General features: G+C 41.9%; 1 protein-coding gene across 3 annotated transcripts in view; it reads right to left on the bottom strand.

Annotated features, from left to right (window-relative positions):
• NEK10 (NIMA related kinase 10) overlaps window positions 1–15,292 on the bottom strand; it is a 266,495-nt gene that overhangs the window by 204,592 nt on the left and 46,611 nt on the right. For 2 of the 3 annotated variants that reach the window (XM_040432101.1, XM_040432100.1), the window contains exons 1-4: window positions 8,936–9,038; window positions 7,519–7,617; window positions 3,596–3,680; window positions 866–907 (exon numbers count right to left, since the gene is read on the bottom strand). In XM_040432101.1, the coding sequence (XP_040288035.1) occupies window positions 866–907; window positions 3,596–3,680; window positions 7,519–7,550 (159 nt within the window). In that variant the 5' untranslated portion in view covers window positions 7,551–7,617; window positions 8,936–9,038. Of the gene's footprint in view, window positions 1–865; window positions 908–3,595; window positions 3,681–7,518; window positions 7,618–8,935; window positions 9,052–15,292 lie in introns of those variants that run through there. The other variant, XM_040432102.1, reaches the window with a different exon arrangement.

Raw genomic sequence — 15,292 nt, forward strand, 5'->3', positions numbered from 1 at the left:
TAAAGGGACTGTCCGGGATTAAGGACTTTGTTACATTAGTACAAGACAGACAAACATATAACATATATCCATGTCCTACCTTTTCCACATGTTTCTCAAGCCCTGTTTTCTTATAGGAAATTCTTCGCTGGTAGTGAACTTTTCTTATACTAGGTGACGTACCGGGTCCCTTGCAGGAGCGCTGAAGCCTCTTCTTCTGGCTGCTCAGGGAACCCGGTGAAGTCACCGGCACTGATGGGCGGGCTTTAGCGTTGCTCTAGCCAATAAAATGGCTAGGGTAGCGCTAAAGCCCGTCCATCAGAGCCGGTGATGTCACCGAACACACTGCCCCGGGAAGCCTTCACCGGGCAGTGTGTTATTGTAAACAAAAGAGCCTTTGCCCTGCTCGATTTAGCGAAGCACAAAGGAGAGCATCGGAGCATGAACTGCTCCAATGCTCAAGTCAGGGGGGTTGCCTGGGTGAAAATAGAGGTTTCTCCGGGTTCAGCTCTGAACCCGGACAACCCCTTTAACTTCAGTCAGACCACCACTGTGGCCAGAGAGGGACGGAGATGAGTGACTCAGTTAGAGCATCACACAATACGCTAATCAATCCAATGCTCTTCTGTGGGCATCTTTATCTAGGCCCATCTAGAAAACAATTCACCTGGCATACTGTAATCCTAATTCTACACCTACTATTGTAGCGAGGATTACACAGCAGTAAACTGATAATAGAGTACCTATCTTTATAGGAGGTGTTTTCATTTGTGTTGACTGCTACAGGAGACTAGTATTTTGTACTTAATTTTCAATGACACAGCATTGTCAAAATTCAAAAAAAAAAAATTAAATTAAAAAAAATAAGGGAAAAAAACTGTTTTACCTGTGCAAGAATGTCCACTCCATTCATTTGATGAAGTACCCCCTGATTTAAAAAAAAGTTAGCTTAGAATAATATGTTAAATATAATAATAACAACAACAACTAATAGATTCATTTGACGTATAAGTGTGTCATTAAATTGTACAGTGTACACTAATTTCAAATTCAAAGCATGTATAGAACTTACAAACTTTTTTGAAAACAATTTAAGTGTGAAACCTGTCAACACACATGGCTTAACTGTAAAGGAAAGCTTTACTTTCTGCAAAAAAAAAAGTATAAAAAATATATCTTTTCAGCATTAGTTTGCAAAGAATACATTTTTTTATTGTTGAAATAAACTTTTCCAAAAAGACACTGTGGCAGATTTACTAATACTGCCTTAAATTTAGACAGCTTAGAACTAGACTAGATTTGTGAGATTCATCATAGTGGTTCATGGTGTATGATAAATTTGCCCCATCTTTAGTAACTTTTAAATAACTTTTTGCCACATCTTGGCTTGCTTTAGACCATCGCAGCACTAATTCCGCCGGGTTCCATTATAGTCAATGGGGTCTGGCGGTGCTCCAGTGCTTTCTGGCTATGACAGATAAAATGACCTTCCACAGGCTGTTCCTCTGCTGGAACAGCCTGCAGGAAGATTTTAGTGCTAGTGTGAAACTAACCTAAGGCCTCATGCACACGATCGTATGTATTTTGCGGTCCGCAAAAAACAGATCCGCAAAAAGTACGGATGACATCCGTGTGCATTCCACATTTTGCAGAACGGAACAGCTGGCCCTTCATAGAACAGTACTATCCTTGTCCGTAATGCGGACAATAATAGGACATGTTCTATTTTTTTGTGGAACGGAAAAAAACGGAACGGACACGGAAAGAAAATACGTTCGTGTGCATTAGCCCTAAGCCACAGACCTTGTCTAACGAGGAGCAGGAAAGTCCACATTTATCAATGTATTCGTGCCTCTTCTGGAACATTAAGGGTCCACTGACACGTCCGCAGTGTTTTGCGGATACGCAAATTGTGGATCTGCAAAACACCGGGCCGGCACCCCAATAGAAATGCCTATTCTTGTCCGCAGCTGCGGACAAAAATAGGACATGTTCTATTTTTTTCCGGAGCCGCGGACCTGAAGTTCGGGGCTGCGGACCGGAAATTCGGATGGGGACAGCACACTGTGTGCTGTCTGCATATTTTTCGTCCCCATTGAAAATGAATCAGTCTGGATCCGTTCCGCAACGGACCCATTCATGCGGACGTGTGAATGGACCCTTAAAGGGGTTTTCCGGGAATGGCATACTGATATGTCTGATCAGTGGGGATCAGACTCCGGGCACTGCCACCAATGAGCTGTTTGAAGAGACCACAGAGTTCTGTTGAGCGCCGCGGCCTCCTCACAGCTTAACAAGCACAGTGCCGTACATTGTATAGTAGATGTGTTTAGGCTACTTTCACATCTATGTTTTTAAATCTGCAGGCTGTTCCAGAAGAGTTCATTGTTTAGCCGGATAGGGCCGTGCACAGCCCGATCCCTACTGACCACAATGGGATCAGGCTGCTTTTTTACATAAATGGTGGCTCTTGGCTGGGCAAAAAGTTATTGATGCACTACTTTTTGTACGGCCAAAAGCTGGCATTTACTCCCTAAAACAGCTGGATCCCATTTTAGTCAGTGGGGATCCAGCAGTGCACGGCCCTATCAGGCTATGCCAGATACGGTGAACTCTAGCAGGCTGCCAGATTTAAAAACATAGTTGTGTAACTAAGTATTACTTCACTTGAATGGAAGCCGAACTGCACATAGTCCATGTGACTGATGAACGAGATGTCTCTGGCCTAGGAAGAGGCCACAGTGCTGACTGGTGGGGTGCTGGGAGTCAGACCCCCACAATCTAATATTGATGACCTATCCTGAGAATAGATCCTGACTGCTTAAAATGATCTTAACAACTATTAAATTAAAGGGAACCTGTCACCTGGATTTTGGGTATAGAGATGAGGACATGGGCTGCTAGATCGCCGCTATCACATCCGCAATATCCAGTCCCCATAGCTCTCTGTGCTTTTATTTTATCAAAAAAACGATTTTATATATATGTAAATGAGGCAAGTAAGAAGCCCAAGGAGCTGTTACTCACGTTTCCGGAGCCCAGCTACACCCACTGTAAAGGAGCCCAGCACCGCCCGCATCCCCCAAATCTCCTCCTTGCTCCCGACGTCACAAAGCTAGAGCGCCGTAATCTTGCGATGAGCTAGCGCATGCGCAGTGTCGGCATAGTGTTCCTTCCCTGTGCTGGCATCAGCCTCAGGGAACGGAATGCGCATGCGCTAGCTCGCGCATCGCGAGATTACGGCGCTCTAGCTTTGTGATGTCAGGGAGCGAGGAGGAGATTCGGAGGATGTGGGGCGGTGCTGGGCTCCTACACAGTGGGCGTGGCTGGACTCATCTCTGAAGCATGGAGGAGACAGGACTCATCTAAGGTTAATTTACATAGATGGCGGGAACATTTATTTTAGGTTTTTCTCTGAACTGATAGTTCGTTCAGAATTGATTTTAATATTCTTATTATTAATGTATTAAAAAGTTGTTTTTTTGAAAAGTGAGTGGATAAATAGGCTTAGAAAGTTATGACAGGTTTCCTTTAAAGGTTGTTGATATAGTCCCATTAATATTAAAAAGATCCATTTATCCATAGATATTAAAAAGTCACTTTAAGACAACCATACCTGATAAAATGGGTCCCGGATTAATAATCTCAAACAGATCAATACTCGCAATAAATGAACAGACGGAGATCTGTCAATCCATTCTCTGCCGTGGGAGAATTAAATGAAACAATAACCAGTGAGTAGCAACATATTTCAGAACAAGAAGCCTTGATCTAATTGCTGAACTTCCATATTTAATTCGATCATTATGCATTAATAGCTTTCTGTGTAATATTTGGCTGCTACATTGCCAGCTGATGTGTGGGAGATCAGCGTGGGCCGTATTACTGTTTATGTCTATGCGTATTAATGGCTGAGCTGGGAGGGAGGCCAACAAGGAGAACACCATTATTTAGATTTGGAAAGATGTGAAAGGCTGTCACACAATAAAGCTTGACAAGAATGTCTGGAATCCCAGCACTTCATGAATAAAGGGATTTTTGCAATTTCACACACTTGCACATTTTTGGTTTTTAGGATCAGATATTTGAAAAGAGAATTGATACAATTTATATTAAATCAATTGTAATTAATTTGTCACCTGTCTCAGAATAAGCTGTATGTATGAGGGATAACATTATATCTGGCCATTATATGATTTGTATTCAGCATTTTTCTGTCAGTGTGATGATCAGGGTCGCACCGCCAATTAGGGGCCTGGTGACAAGTGGGGGGCGGCGGCGGGGCACAGGGAGATGAGCGATTCTATTGTGAAGCGTTCATCTCCATAGTCATCTGTATCGCCGTCCTCAGGACAGTGATACAGATGGATGGCGCAGGGCAGGGGAGAGGCGTCTACCTCCCCCATTCCTCTGATAGGCTGCAGGCACTAGGCCTGCAGCCTATCAGAGGCCAGTGCAGGCGGCGCAATGACGTCATCACGCCGCCTGAGCCGTAAAACGCGGGACACAGGCCGGAAGAGGCCTGCATTGCATCGCTGCCAGCCTGATGGAGGGAAGTATGTGGGTTTACTTTTTTTATATGGTACAATACAGGAGAGGAGCGCTATGGGGGCACTTGTTACTGGCACATGATTGGGGGGCACTTGTTACAGGCACATAATTGGAGGGCATCTATGGGGGGCACTTCTTACTGGCACATTATTGGGGGCACTGTGGTGGCATCTATGGGGGCATTCTTACTGGCACATTATTGGGGGCACTGTGGTGGCATCTACGGGGACCCTTTTTACTGGCACATTATTGGGTGGCAATTCTTACTGGCATATTAATGGGGGGTACTATGGGGGCATCTACCGAGGCTACAAAGAAGGGGTATTTTATATGGGGGGCTCTGTATAGGGGCATTTTATACTGGGACACATTATGGTGGGTACTATATTTTATACTTGCAAATTATGGGAGACACTAAGGGCATCTACTGGGGCACTATATAGGGGCATTTTATACTGGAACTTTATAGGGGGCACTAGGAGAATGGGGGAAGAGGAGCACTATGGGGGCATTTACTGCGGGCACAATATAAGGGTATTTTATACTGGCACATTATGGTGGCACTATGGGGACATTAGCTCAACTGGGGACATTAAAAGGGGGTATTTTTTGCATTGGCACACATTATAAGGGGACATTTTTCTACTGTCAAATTATAAGAAGAATTATTACTACTCGGGGGCATTATGGTGAGCTTTATTACTACTGGGAGTCTATGGGGAACATGATTACTAGTATAGGCACTATGGGAGCATTATTACTTCTGGGGCACAGTGGGGACGTGTTGGGGCACTGTAGGAGCCCTATTACTACCATGTGTGCTCTAGCAGAGAATTATTCCTATTGGTGAGACTTTTGGGAGCACTATTACTGTGGGGGCACCTTGGCACAGTATCAGCTTACCACAATTATTTTTGGGGGATGTTATGTTTACACTATTAGTGTCAGGGGCACTATTTACTGGGCGTAGTTATTTTAGGGCACTGTGTGCCAATAATTATTGAAGGCACTATCTGCACGGTACTACTATTATCAGGGGGTTTATCTGTTTCTGCAGTATAGTATTGGGAAGCACAGCGGCACAGTATTTGGGGTAGTAGGATGATTTGTCCAGAAGATGGGAGGATGATGGAAAAGTAGTAAACTAAGATTTTTGGGTTATACTGCAGAGACGAGAAATGGCTGAAAAATGGTGGTCTAGTCTGAAGGTCTGAAAGGAGAATATGAGGAAAGAGAACATCTACATCAAAGGAGACGTCACTGGATGTAAGAGGTATGTGGTGCTGTATTACCCTGTATGTTCAGTAGTGATATACGTAATGTTAGTAGGGAAGGGGTTAGGTTGAGAATGGTGCACCCCTGGTGATGATGTCTCCAATACACACCACACACACATAAGAGGAGATCCTGCGCTCATATCTCTTTGTAGCACACCCTCAAAAGCAGAACGAGCATGGAGGATATTACACAGCAATACTGGGCAGTGTAGATGTGAATCGAGCATTAGGCTACATGCACACAACAGTAAAAAAAAAACGGACACACTGTCAGTTTTTCATGGCCATTTTGCATCAGTGTGTGCATCTATTTTCTGGCCGTGTGTCTGTTTTTAATGTCCATTTTGAATCTATTTTGCACCCGTTGTTCATGACCCCATGGTGCCTATAATGTGCCCCCAGCTTTAATAATGCCCACCATTTGGCCCCCAGCCAAAATAATGTCCCCCATGGTGTTGCTAATTTTTATATACTGTCCCTAGCTTTAATAATGCCCACCATTTGGCCCCCCAGCTAAAATAATGCCCCCCATGGTGTTGCTAATTTTTATATAATGCCCCTAGCTTTAATAATGCCCCAGGTTAAAATAATGTCCCCCATAGTATAGCTTTTTTTTTTTTACAGCCCCCAGCATTAATAATGCCCCCAATGTAGGCCCCCAGCTTGAATAATTTCCCCATGGTGTAAATAATGCCCCCATCTTTTGTTTTTGTTGATTTGACCCAAAAAAAACTCTCACCTCAAAGACTTGCTCGTGCTGCAGCAGTGTCTTCTCTCTTCACTGAAAAGGACCTGCCGAAGGACCTGCAATGTGCATCATGACATCACCACGCGCTCCCACGTGGTAACGTCATCACGCATATCGCAGGTCCTTTGACAGGTCCTTTTCAGTGAAGAGAGAAGACACTGCTGCAGCACGAGCAAGTCTTTGAGGTGAGTTATTTTTTTTTAACCCCTAAATTGCCATATTGTTAAAGTGTACCTGTTTTTAACGGACGTTAGACGGGTGCACTCAAGTCTAAGCAGCCGTTAAAAACGGTCCCATTGATTTCAATGGGGCCGTCTGGCCGACATGTCCTGTATTTTGGACGGACGGTATTCACTGGCCGTTAAAAGAACGGCCATGTGAGTAGCCCCATAGACTTTCATTGGTGCTAAAAATGGCCGTGTACATGAGGCCTAAGTGTCCATTCACACGTCCGCAATTCTGTTCCGCATTTTGCGGAACGGAATTGCGGATCCATTAATTTCTATAGGGCCGCACGTTGAGCGGCCCAGATCTGGAAATGCGGACCCCCACTTCCGGGTCTGCATTTCCCTTTCCCGAAGAATATAAAACATGCCTTATTCTTGTCCGCAATTGCGGACAAGAAAAGGCATATTCTTTTAGTGCCGGCGATGTGCTGTCCGCAAAGTGCGGAACGCACATTGCCAGTGTCCGTGTAAATGGACCATTAGAGTGAGATACAAAATGTACTAGAAGCAGCAGCATCTCCGTGTATCTGTGCCTTTGTCTACCACGAGCACTTCACTCCTCCTCCTCTTTATAGACTTCTATGGGAAGCATGTAACGTGATCCCTCAGTGAGCTGATAGTCAGTCTTGCCTCTAAAGACAGACTTCAGCAGTGAATTTAAAGTGAATGATCAGTGGAGGAGGCAGGGGTGAGGAGAAAAAGGGTCTCTTAAGTGGAAAAAAAAAGATGATTTTACCTGCATCCAAGCCTGTTCTTAATCAGTGCCATGAATATGTCGAGGAATAAGTTATGCTGTGAGTGCTGGCTAAAATTCCTTTCATTTTTGTAATTAATACTAGAAATTAATAAGAAAAAAATAATTTTAGTTGTGAATAAATCTATTACTTTAAACACAAAGAAAAAGAAATCAAAATTTAGCAATACTATTAACAAAGTTAGTTTAAAAAGAGACCTTGTAACCAACCTCTTTAACTCTTTTGCTACCACCACCGTACATGTACGGCGCTGGAGCGATAGGCAAACATGGCGCCTGCTTGCACATGTAGCGTAGTGTTTAAAGTGAATGGAATAATGGGAAGAAAATTAAAATGGCCAATTCAATGTTTTTTTTGTTACTTCACCTCCCAAATACAGACCACACCACAAAAAAATAAGCTATTGGGTTATAGGGGTCAGAATATGGCAATTTATTATTAAAACACAACAAAAACTATAAAAATTTGGTATTACTGCTGCAGTCATACTAATTTTTACGGCATGGGGAACGCTGTAAAAACCATACCCATGATACAATGCCATTTTTTTCTTCAACTCCACCCCATTTAGAATTTCGTCTCCAGCTGCCCAATACATGGTATGCTAAATTAAATGGGTGCATTAGAAATTACAACTTGTCTCGCAAAAAAAAAAAAAAAAGCCCTCATGTGGCTACACAAATGACAAAATAAGATGGTTGACTCCTGGATGGCAGAGTGAAAACGATAAAAAAAAAAAAAGAAAAGGAAAATGGTTGGGTCAGGAAGGAGTTAACGTACTTAAATCATGCATCTACCATTGAAGTGCTATCAGCTATTGGGTCATTTATACAATAATTTTAACTTAAAGGGGCTGTCCAGGTTCGGAGCTGAATCCGGACATATACCCTTCTTCACCCAGGCAGCCCCGTTTCAAGTTCTGCATCGCACAGGGCAAGGGCTTTTTTTCTTAAATGTTTACACTGCCACCTAACAGTGTTCCCAGTGACGTCACCAACACTAATGGGTGGGCTTAAGTGCTGCACTAGAACTTACAGGCTAGGGCAGCGCTAAAGCCCGCCCATTAGTGCCGGTGACGTCACCGGGAACACTGCTAGGTGGAAGCCTCCGCCCAGCAGAGACCTGGTACGTCACCGATTCTAATAAAAAATGGCCTTTTCCCTGGTTCAGCGCAGGACAAGGGAGAGCATTGGAGCATGACATGCTCCAATGCTCATCTCAGAGGGGCTGTCTGGATGAAGAAGGGGATATATCTGTGTTCAGCTCTGAACCCGGACAACCCCTTTAACAGTAATTGGAACCTCACAAGTGACTTTTGGTTCATTTTGGTATATCTGACAGTATGTTTTCTTGTTTTGTACTTCCAAAGTACAGATACAGATTATTTTTTTTACCTACCTAAATTTTTCAAGTTCTACAGATTCAGTTGATTCTTGCCAATGATTTTTAGATGGCTGGTTCTTCCCAAATTTCTGCTGAGTCTTAGACGTACTGGTAGTTCTCAAAGAAGGAAGCTTCAAATAGAAAACATTCGATTACACATTCAGTCTACGGAGTCACAAACAATAACAGCACTATAAAATAATAATAATTGTTGCTTAATTTCCGCTTTCTTTCATGCTTTTTTCATATTTAAATTTGAACTAGGACTTTGGATATGCGCAGACATGGATACTGAAGACGTAGTTGGAGCAAGCAACCATAAGTGCTTCAGTAGTGTTGTGTCTACAGCTATGTTCTGATCATAACAGAAGCCATGATGCCCTCAGCAATCTGTCTCATGACTTGACTTACAATGGGGTCAATAGGGTTTCCATTGTGATGTTTGTTGTTTTGAGGACAGGATTAGCACCCCATGCTTCACTATTCTTGTCATCAAATGTTACGTAAATGCAAACAGATGCCCCAAATAAAGCCTCTGACGGCAGTCTGAAAGGAGGTTGTATTGTGTAAGTATTACTGTAGTTCATACTAACTACTCTCGTTTGGCCCGCTGTACCTCTCTACCAGACACGTGATGGATACCTCAGATCATGTTGTCTTTAGTGGCCCTGAGAAGGCTTCTACATGGCTAATTATCATGTTATTTTTATAAAATTGTAAAATATGCATTTATATGTGTAGATGAATGTTTCATTAAAAAGCAATTAATTGGTCACATTGTTACAAATTTGTATATATGCGATCACATTCTGAAAATCCACAGCTTAGACGAAGTTTACTTCAGCATTGTGTTTGTTTTTTGTATTTCTGTTCCATCAGTGGACAGATGGTTTTAACCCTTTAAGCAGGTGGCAGTTTTTTGTTTAGTTTTTTTTTTTTTACTTTTATCTTCCCATCGCCTTATGAGAGCTTGTGTTTTTATTTTTTGCAGGATAAGTTTTACTTACTAATGGAATCATTTACTTTTCCATACACTGGTAGGGGGAAAAAAATATTCATGGGATTGAATAGGGAAAAAATGAAATTATTCCAGTGCTTTATGGGTTTCGTATTTACAGCATTTACTGGGCAGTAAAAATGACATGCTAAAACTGTGGTTCAGTACGATTACAGCAATACCAAATTTATATAATTTTTGTAATGTTTTTATGCTTTTAAGGCTTCGTTCACATCACCGTTCAGCCTTTCCGTTCTCCTGCTCCGTTTAGGAGCAGGAGAACGGAAAGGATGGAGAAGGCACATAACTGAGCCAAACGGAGCCTAAGGACCCCATAGAATATAATGGGATCCGTTATCTTTCCGCTCACAAGATGATTTTGAAGCGGAGACAAAAGTCCTGCATGCACAACTTTTGTCTCCGCTCCAAAATGATCTTCTGAGCGGAAAGATAACAGACCCCATTATAGTCTATGGGGTCCTAAGGCTCCGTTTGGCTGAGTTATGTGCCTTCTCCGTCCTTTCCGTTCTCCTACTCCTAAACAGAGCAGGAGAACGGAAAGGCTGAACGGTGATGTGAACGAAGCCTAAAACAGTGAGCACCCATAACATTTTATATTCCTGTCTACAGAGTTGTGTAGGGTCTCTTTTTTGCAAGGTGATCTGTAATTTTTATTCACACTATTTTAGGTTATGTATGACTTTTTGATTGCTCTTTATTCCATTTTTTGAGTAGGAGAAGTGACCAAGAAACATAGATTCAGCTATTTTGATTTTCCACATTACAACGTTCACCATATGGAATAAACACGTTTATATTTTGATAGTTTGTCCTTCTCAGATGCTGCAATATCAGGGACATGCAGGGATCAACAGGACAAGACTAACATGCCAGAGCTCAATAAGAACTTTGCTATGGCAGGCTTGGGAGCCTTCATAAGGTTCCCAGAAACAGCTCCTGCGATCTCTTTGTGGGGAGGAGGCATTCAGTCAATGGGAGCAAACTCCACAGATGCCGTGGGTGCAGCTGACTGTGGCATCTGAGGGGTTAAATGTCCGTCATCAGAGTAATTTCCAATCATGGACACTGTTGGCAGGTTTCTACTGTATTATACTGCAGTCAACAGTTCTTTAGTTCTAAAAATGTATATTAGAATCACAGCACAGTGTTCACTTGATTGTAGCCGATTCTTTTGGTATAATTGACGTTTTGATTATTATTGGTTGCATTGGATGAAAATTTCTACCATAGACAATGTAACATCTTCCATCCTCACTAACACCACTGAAGGGACCAGAGGAGCAGCAGGTGGAAGAGACAGAAGAAAAAATTTAATAATAAACTTGTGAAAAATCTAACTAGTAAAAACCATCAAGTTCCTGGGAAGAAGGAAACAATATAGCATTTATATTTTGAATATGAATTCTCAGTTTTTAATAACTAATTATTATCAGCACAGAAATACATAAATCCGGGAAAAACATCTTATTAGCGCTCAGCTTCCAGTACACTTTGTTGATTGTATCCGGATGCCAAGAACATTTTTAGCAGGTAAACATTGTACAAGCTAATTCTTAGGTGAATAACAACAGGCTGTTGTGTTTACTAGCTAATGTGTCCCTGTGGTATAATTTACTTGTACAATCCTTCTTGACCTGTAAATTAGGGGTTTCACAAAAACTAATTAAAACACAACATTCAGACTGGAGGTCAGAGTCTTCAACAACTTAACATATATATTGTTATAATCCTTAATGTGTGCCCCATTAGGATCTCACTATTGCAACACCTAGGATCACTGATCGGTTACTGTAAGGCTGACCATAGACATTACATTATTGTGGATAATGCTGTCAATTCAATGGGCTCTTCCAACAAGAATGTTGGCTGGATGATCCCCAGCTAAGGCCCATGGACTTAGACTAGAGCGGTGACACATATGCTTGTCCACCACTCCATTCAAACTCCTCTTCACTCTGCTTGTGCAGTGATGTGGCATAGTGAGCCCGGGATCTTTGTTCTATTCATTAGTGGGGGTCCCAATGGTGGGGCCGAGTGATCATTTGTCAACATTTGTCACCTAGCGAGAATAGGAGATAAAGGTTCTTAGTGGGAAAACCCTTTTAAAGAGACACCATCAAAAATGTTTTTATCAAATATTAACAACCTAGAAAGCATTTGGAAAGTCTTCAGACCTTCTTACTTTTTTTTTTGCTATGTTTTGACCTTGTGCTAAAATTTTAAAAAATCAAGTCCCCCCCCCCCCATCATTTTGCACTAAATACTCCATAATGACAAAGTGAAAACAAAATGTTAAATGCTAATTTATTAAAAAAAATAATAATCTTGCATTGACATACAGTTGCAAGAAAAAGTATGTGAACCCTTTGGAATTATATGGATTTCTGCACAAATTGGTCATAAATTGTGATCTGATCTTCATCTAAGTCACAACAATAGACGATCACAGTCTGCCTAAACTAATAACACACACATAATTAAATGTTACCATGTTTTTATTGAACACGCCATGTAAACATTCACAGTGCAGGTGGAAAATGTATGTGAACCCTTGGATTTAATAACTGGTTGAACCTCCTTTGGCAGCAATAACTTCAACCAAAAGTTTCCTGTAGTTGCAGATCAGACGTGCACAACGGTCAGGAGTAATTCTTGATCATTCCTCTTTACAGAACTGTTTCAGTTCAGCAATATTCTTGGGATGTCTGATGTGAAGCACTTTCTTGAGGTCATGCCACAGCATCTCAATCGGGTTGAGGTCAGGACTTTGACTGGGCCATTCCAGAAGGCGTATTTTCTTCTGTTAAAGCCATTCTGTTGTTGATCTACTTCTTTGCTTTGGGTCGTTGTCTTGTTGCAACACCCATCTTCTGTTGAACTTCAGCTGGTGGACAGATGGCCTTAAGTTCTCCTGCGAAATGTCTTGATAAACTTGGGAATTCATTTTTACTTCGATGATAGCAATCCGCCCAGGCCCTGACGCATCAAAACAGCCCCAAACCATGATGCCGCCACCATCATTCTTCACAGTTGGGATGAGGTCTTGATGTTGGTGTGCTGTGCCTCTTTTTCTCCACACATAGTGTTGTGTGTTTCTTCCAAACAACTCAACTTTGGTTTCATCTGTCCACAGAATATTTTGCCAGTACTGCTGTGGAACAGCCAGGTGCTCTTGTGCAAACTGTAAATGTGCAGCAATGTTTTTTTTGGACAGCAGTGGCTTCCTTTGTGGTATCCTCCCATGAAATCCATTCTTGTTTAGTGTTTTACGTATCGTAGATTCGCTTACAGGGATGTTAGCATATGCCAGAGACTTTTGTAAGTCTTTAGCTGACACTCTAGGATTCTTCTTCACCTCATTGAGCAGTCTGCGCTGTGTTCTTGCAGTCATCTTTACAGGACGGCCACTCCTAGGAAGAGTAGCAGCAGTGCTGAACTTTCTCCATTTATAGACAATTTGTCTTACCATGGACTGATGAACGGCATGGCTTTTGGACATACTTTTATAACCCTTTCCAGCTTTATGCAAGTCAACAATTCTTAATCGTAGGTCTTCTGAGAGCTTTTTTGTGCGAGGCATCATTCACATCAGGCAATGCTTCTTGTGAAAAGCAAACCCAGAACTGGTGTGTGTTTTTTTTATAGGGCAGGGCACTGGTCAGCTGTAACCAACACCTCCAATCTCATCTCATTGATTGGACTCCAGTTGGCTGACACCTCACTCCAATTAGCTCTTGGAGATGTCATTAGTCTAGGGGTTCACATACTTTTTCTACCTGCACTGTGAATGTTTACATGGTGTGTTCAATAAAAACATGGTAACATTTAATGCTTTGTGTGTTATTAGTTTAAGCAGACTGTGATTGTCTATTGTTGTGACTTAGATGAAGATCAGATCACATTTTATGACCAATTTGTGCAGAAATCCATATCATTCCAAAGGGTTCACATACTTTTTCTTGCAACTGTAAGTCGGCAGACCCTTTACTTATTACTTAGTTGAAACACCTCTGGGAATGATTAACATCTATGGTCTTCTTGGTTATGCTGCCACAAGGCTTGCACACCTGAATTTAGTGATTTTCTGCAATCCTTCTCTACAGATCCTTTCAAGCTCTGTCAGGTTGGATGGGGACCGTTGGTAGGCAGCCATTTTCAGGTCTCTACTCTCTCCATAGATGTTTGGGATGACAGAATTGTCCCTAAGCAACTCCTGTGTTGTCTTGGCTTTGTGCTTAGGGTCACTGTCTTGTTGGAAGGTGAAACTTCATTCCAGTTTGAGGTCCAGAGCACTTTGATCAGGCTTCCAGTAAGAATATGTCTGTACTTTGCTCTATTCAGCTTTCCGTCAACCCTGACCAATCTCTCTGCCCCAGCTGCTGAAAAACACCCCCACAGCATGATGCTACCACCACCATGCTTCACTATAGGGATGGTACTGGACAGGACATGACACTTAGAATTGAGGCCAAAAAGTTCAATCTTGGTTTTATCACACCAGAGAAAATTGTTTTTCATATCCTGAGAGGCCTTTAGGTGCTTTTTTGCAAACTCCAGATGGGCTTGTTTGTACCGACTCTCTCACTTTGCCACTCTGCCATAAAGTCCAGATTGGTGGACTGCTGCAGTAATGGTTGATCTTCTGGAAGTCTCTCACATCTACACACAGGATCCTTGCAGCTCGGCCAGAGTGAACGTTTAGTTCTTGATCACCTCTCTTACAAAGGCCCTTCTGCCACAATTACTTAGTTTGGTAGGGTGGCCAGCTCTAGGAAGAGTCCTGGTTGTTCCAAACTTCTGCTACTTAAGAATTATGGAGGCCACTGTGCTCTTGGGAACTTTCAGTGCTTCTCCAGATCTGTGCCTCCACACAATTCTGTCTCTGAGCTCAACAGGCAGTTTTTTCCATCCTCATGGCTTGGTTTTTGCCTTGATATGCATTGTCAGCTGTGAGACATTATATAGACATGGCTGTGTCTTTCCAAATTATGCCCAATCAGCTGAATTTACCAGAAGTGGACTCCAACCGAGGTATAGAAACATCTCAAAGATGACCAAACTAAATAGGAGGTCCCCAGAGCTAAATTTCATATGTCATAAAAAGGGCCTGAATATTTATGTTCATGCGAAATATTAATTTTTCCTTTTTAATACATTTTCAAAAAAAATTCTAAAATTCTGTTTTCACTTTCTCATTATAGGGTACTGACTAGAGATTGATAGTCGAAAACTTTAATTTATTTTTATTTTATCAAAAGGCTGCAAAATAACACAATTTGAAAAATGAAAGGGTCTGAAAACTTTCTAAATGCAATGTTTACAAAAAAAAATCACTCCATGTATTCTGTCCTAGC

This window comes from Bufo bufo, chromosome 5 (assembly GCF_905171765.1).
Source record: "Bufo bufo chromosome 5, aBufBuf1.1, whole genome shotgun sequence".
NCBI classification, from domain to species: domain Eukaryota; kingdom Metazoa; phylum Chordata; class Amphibia; order Anura; family Bufonidae; genus Bufo; species Bufo bufo.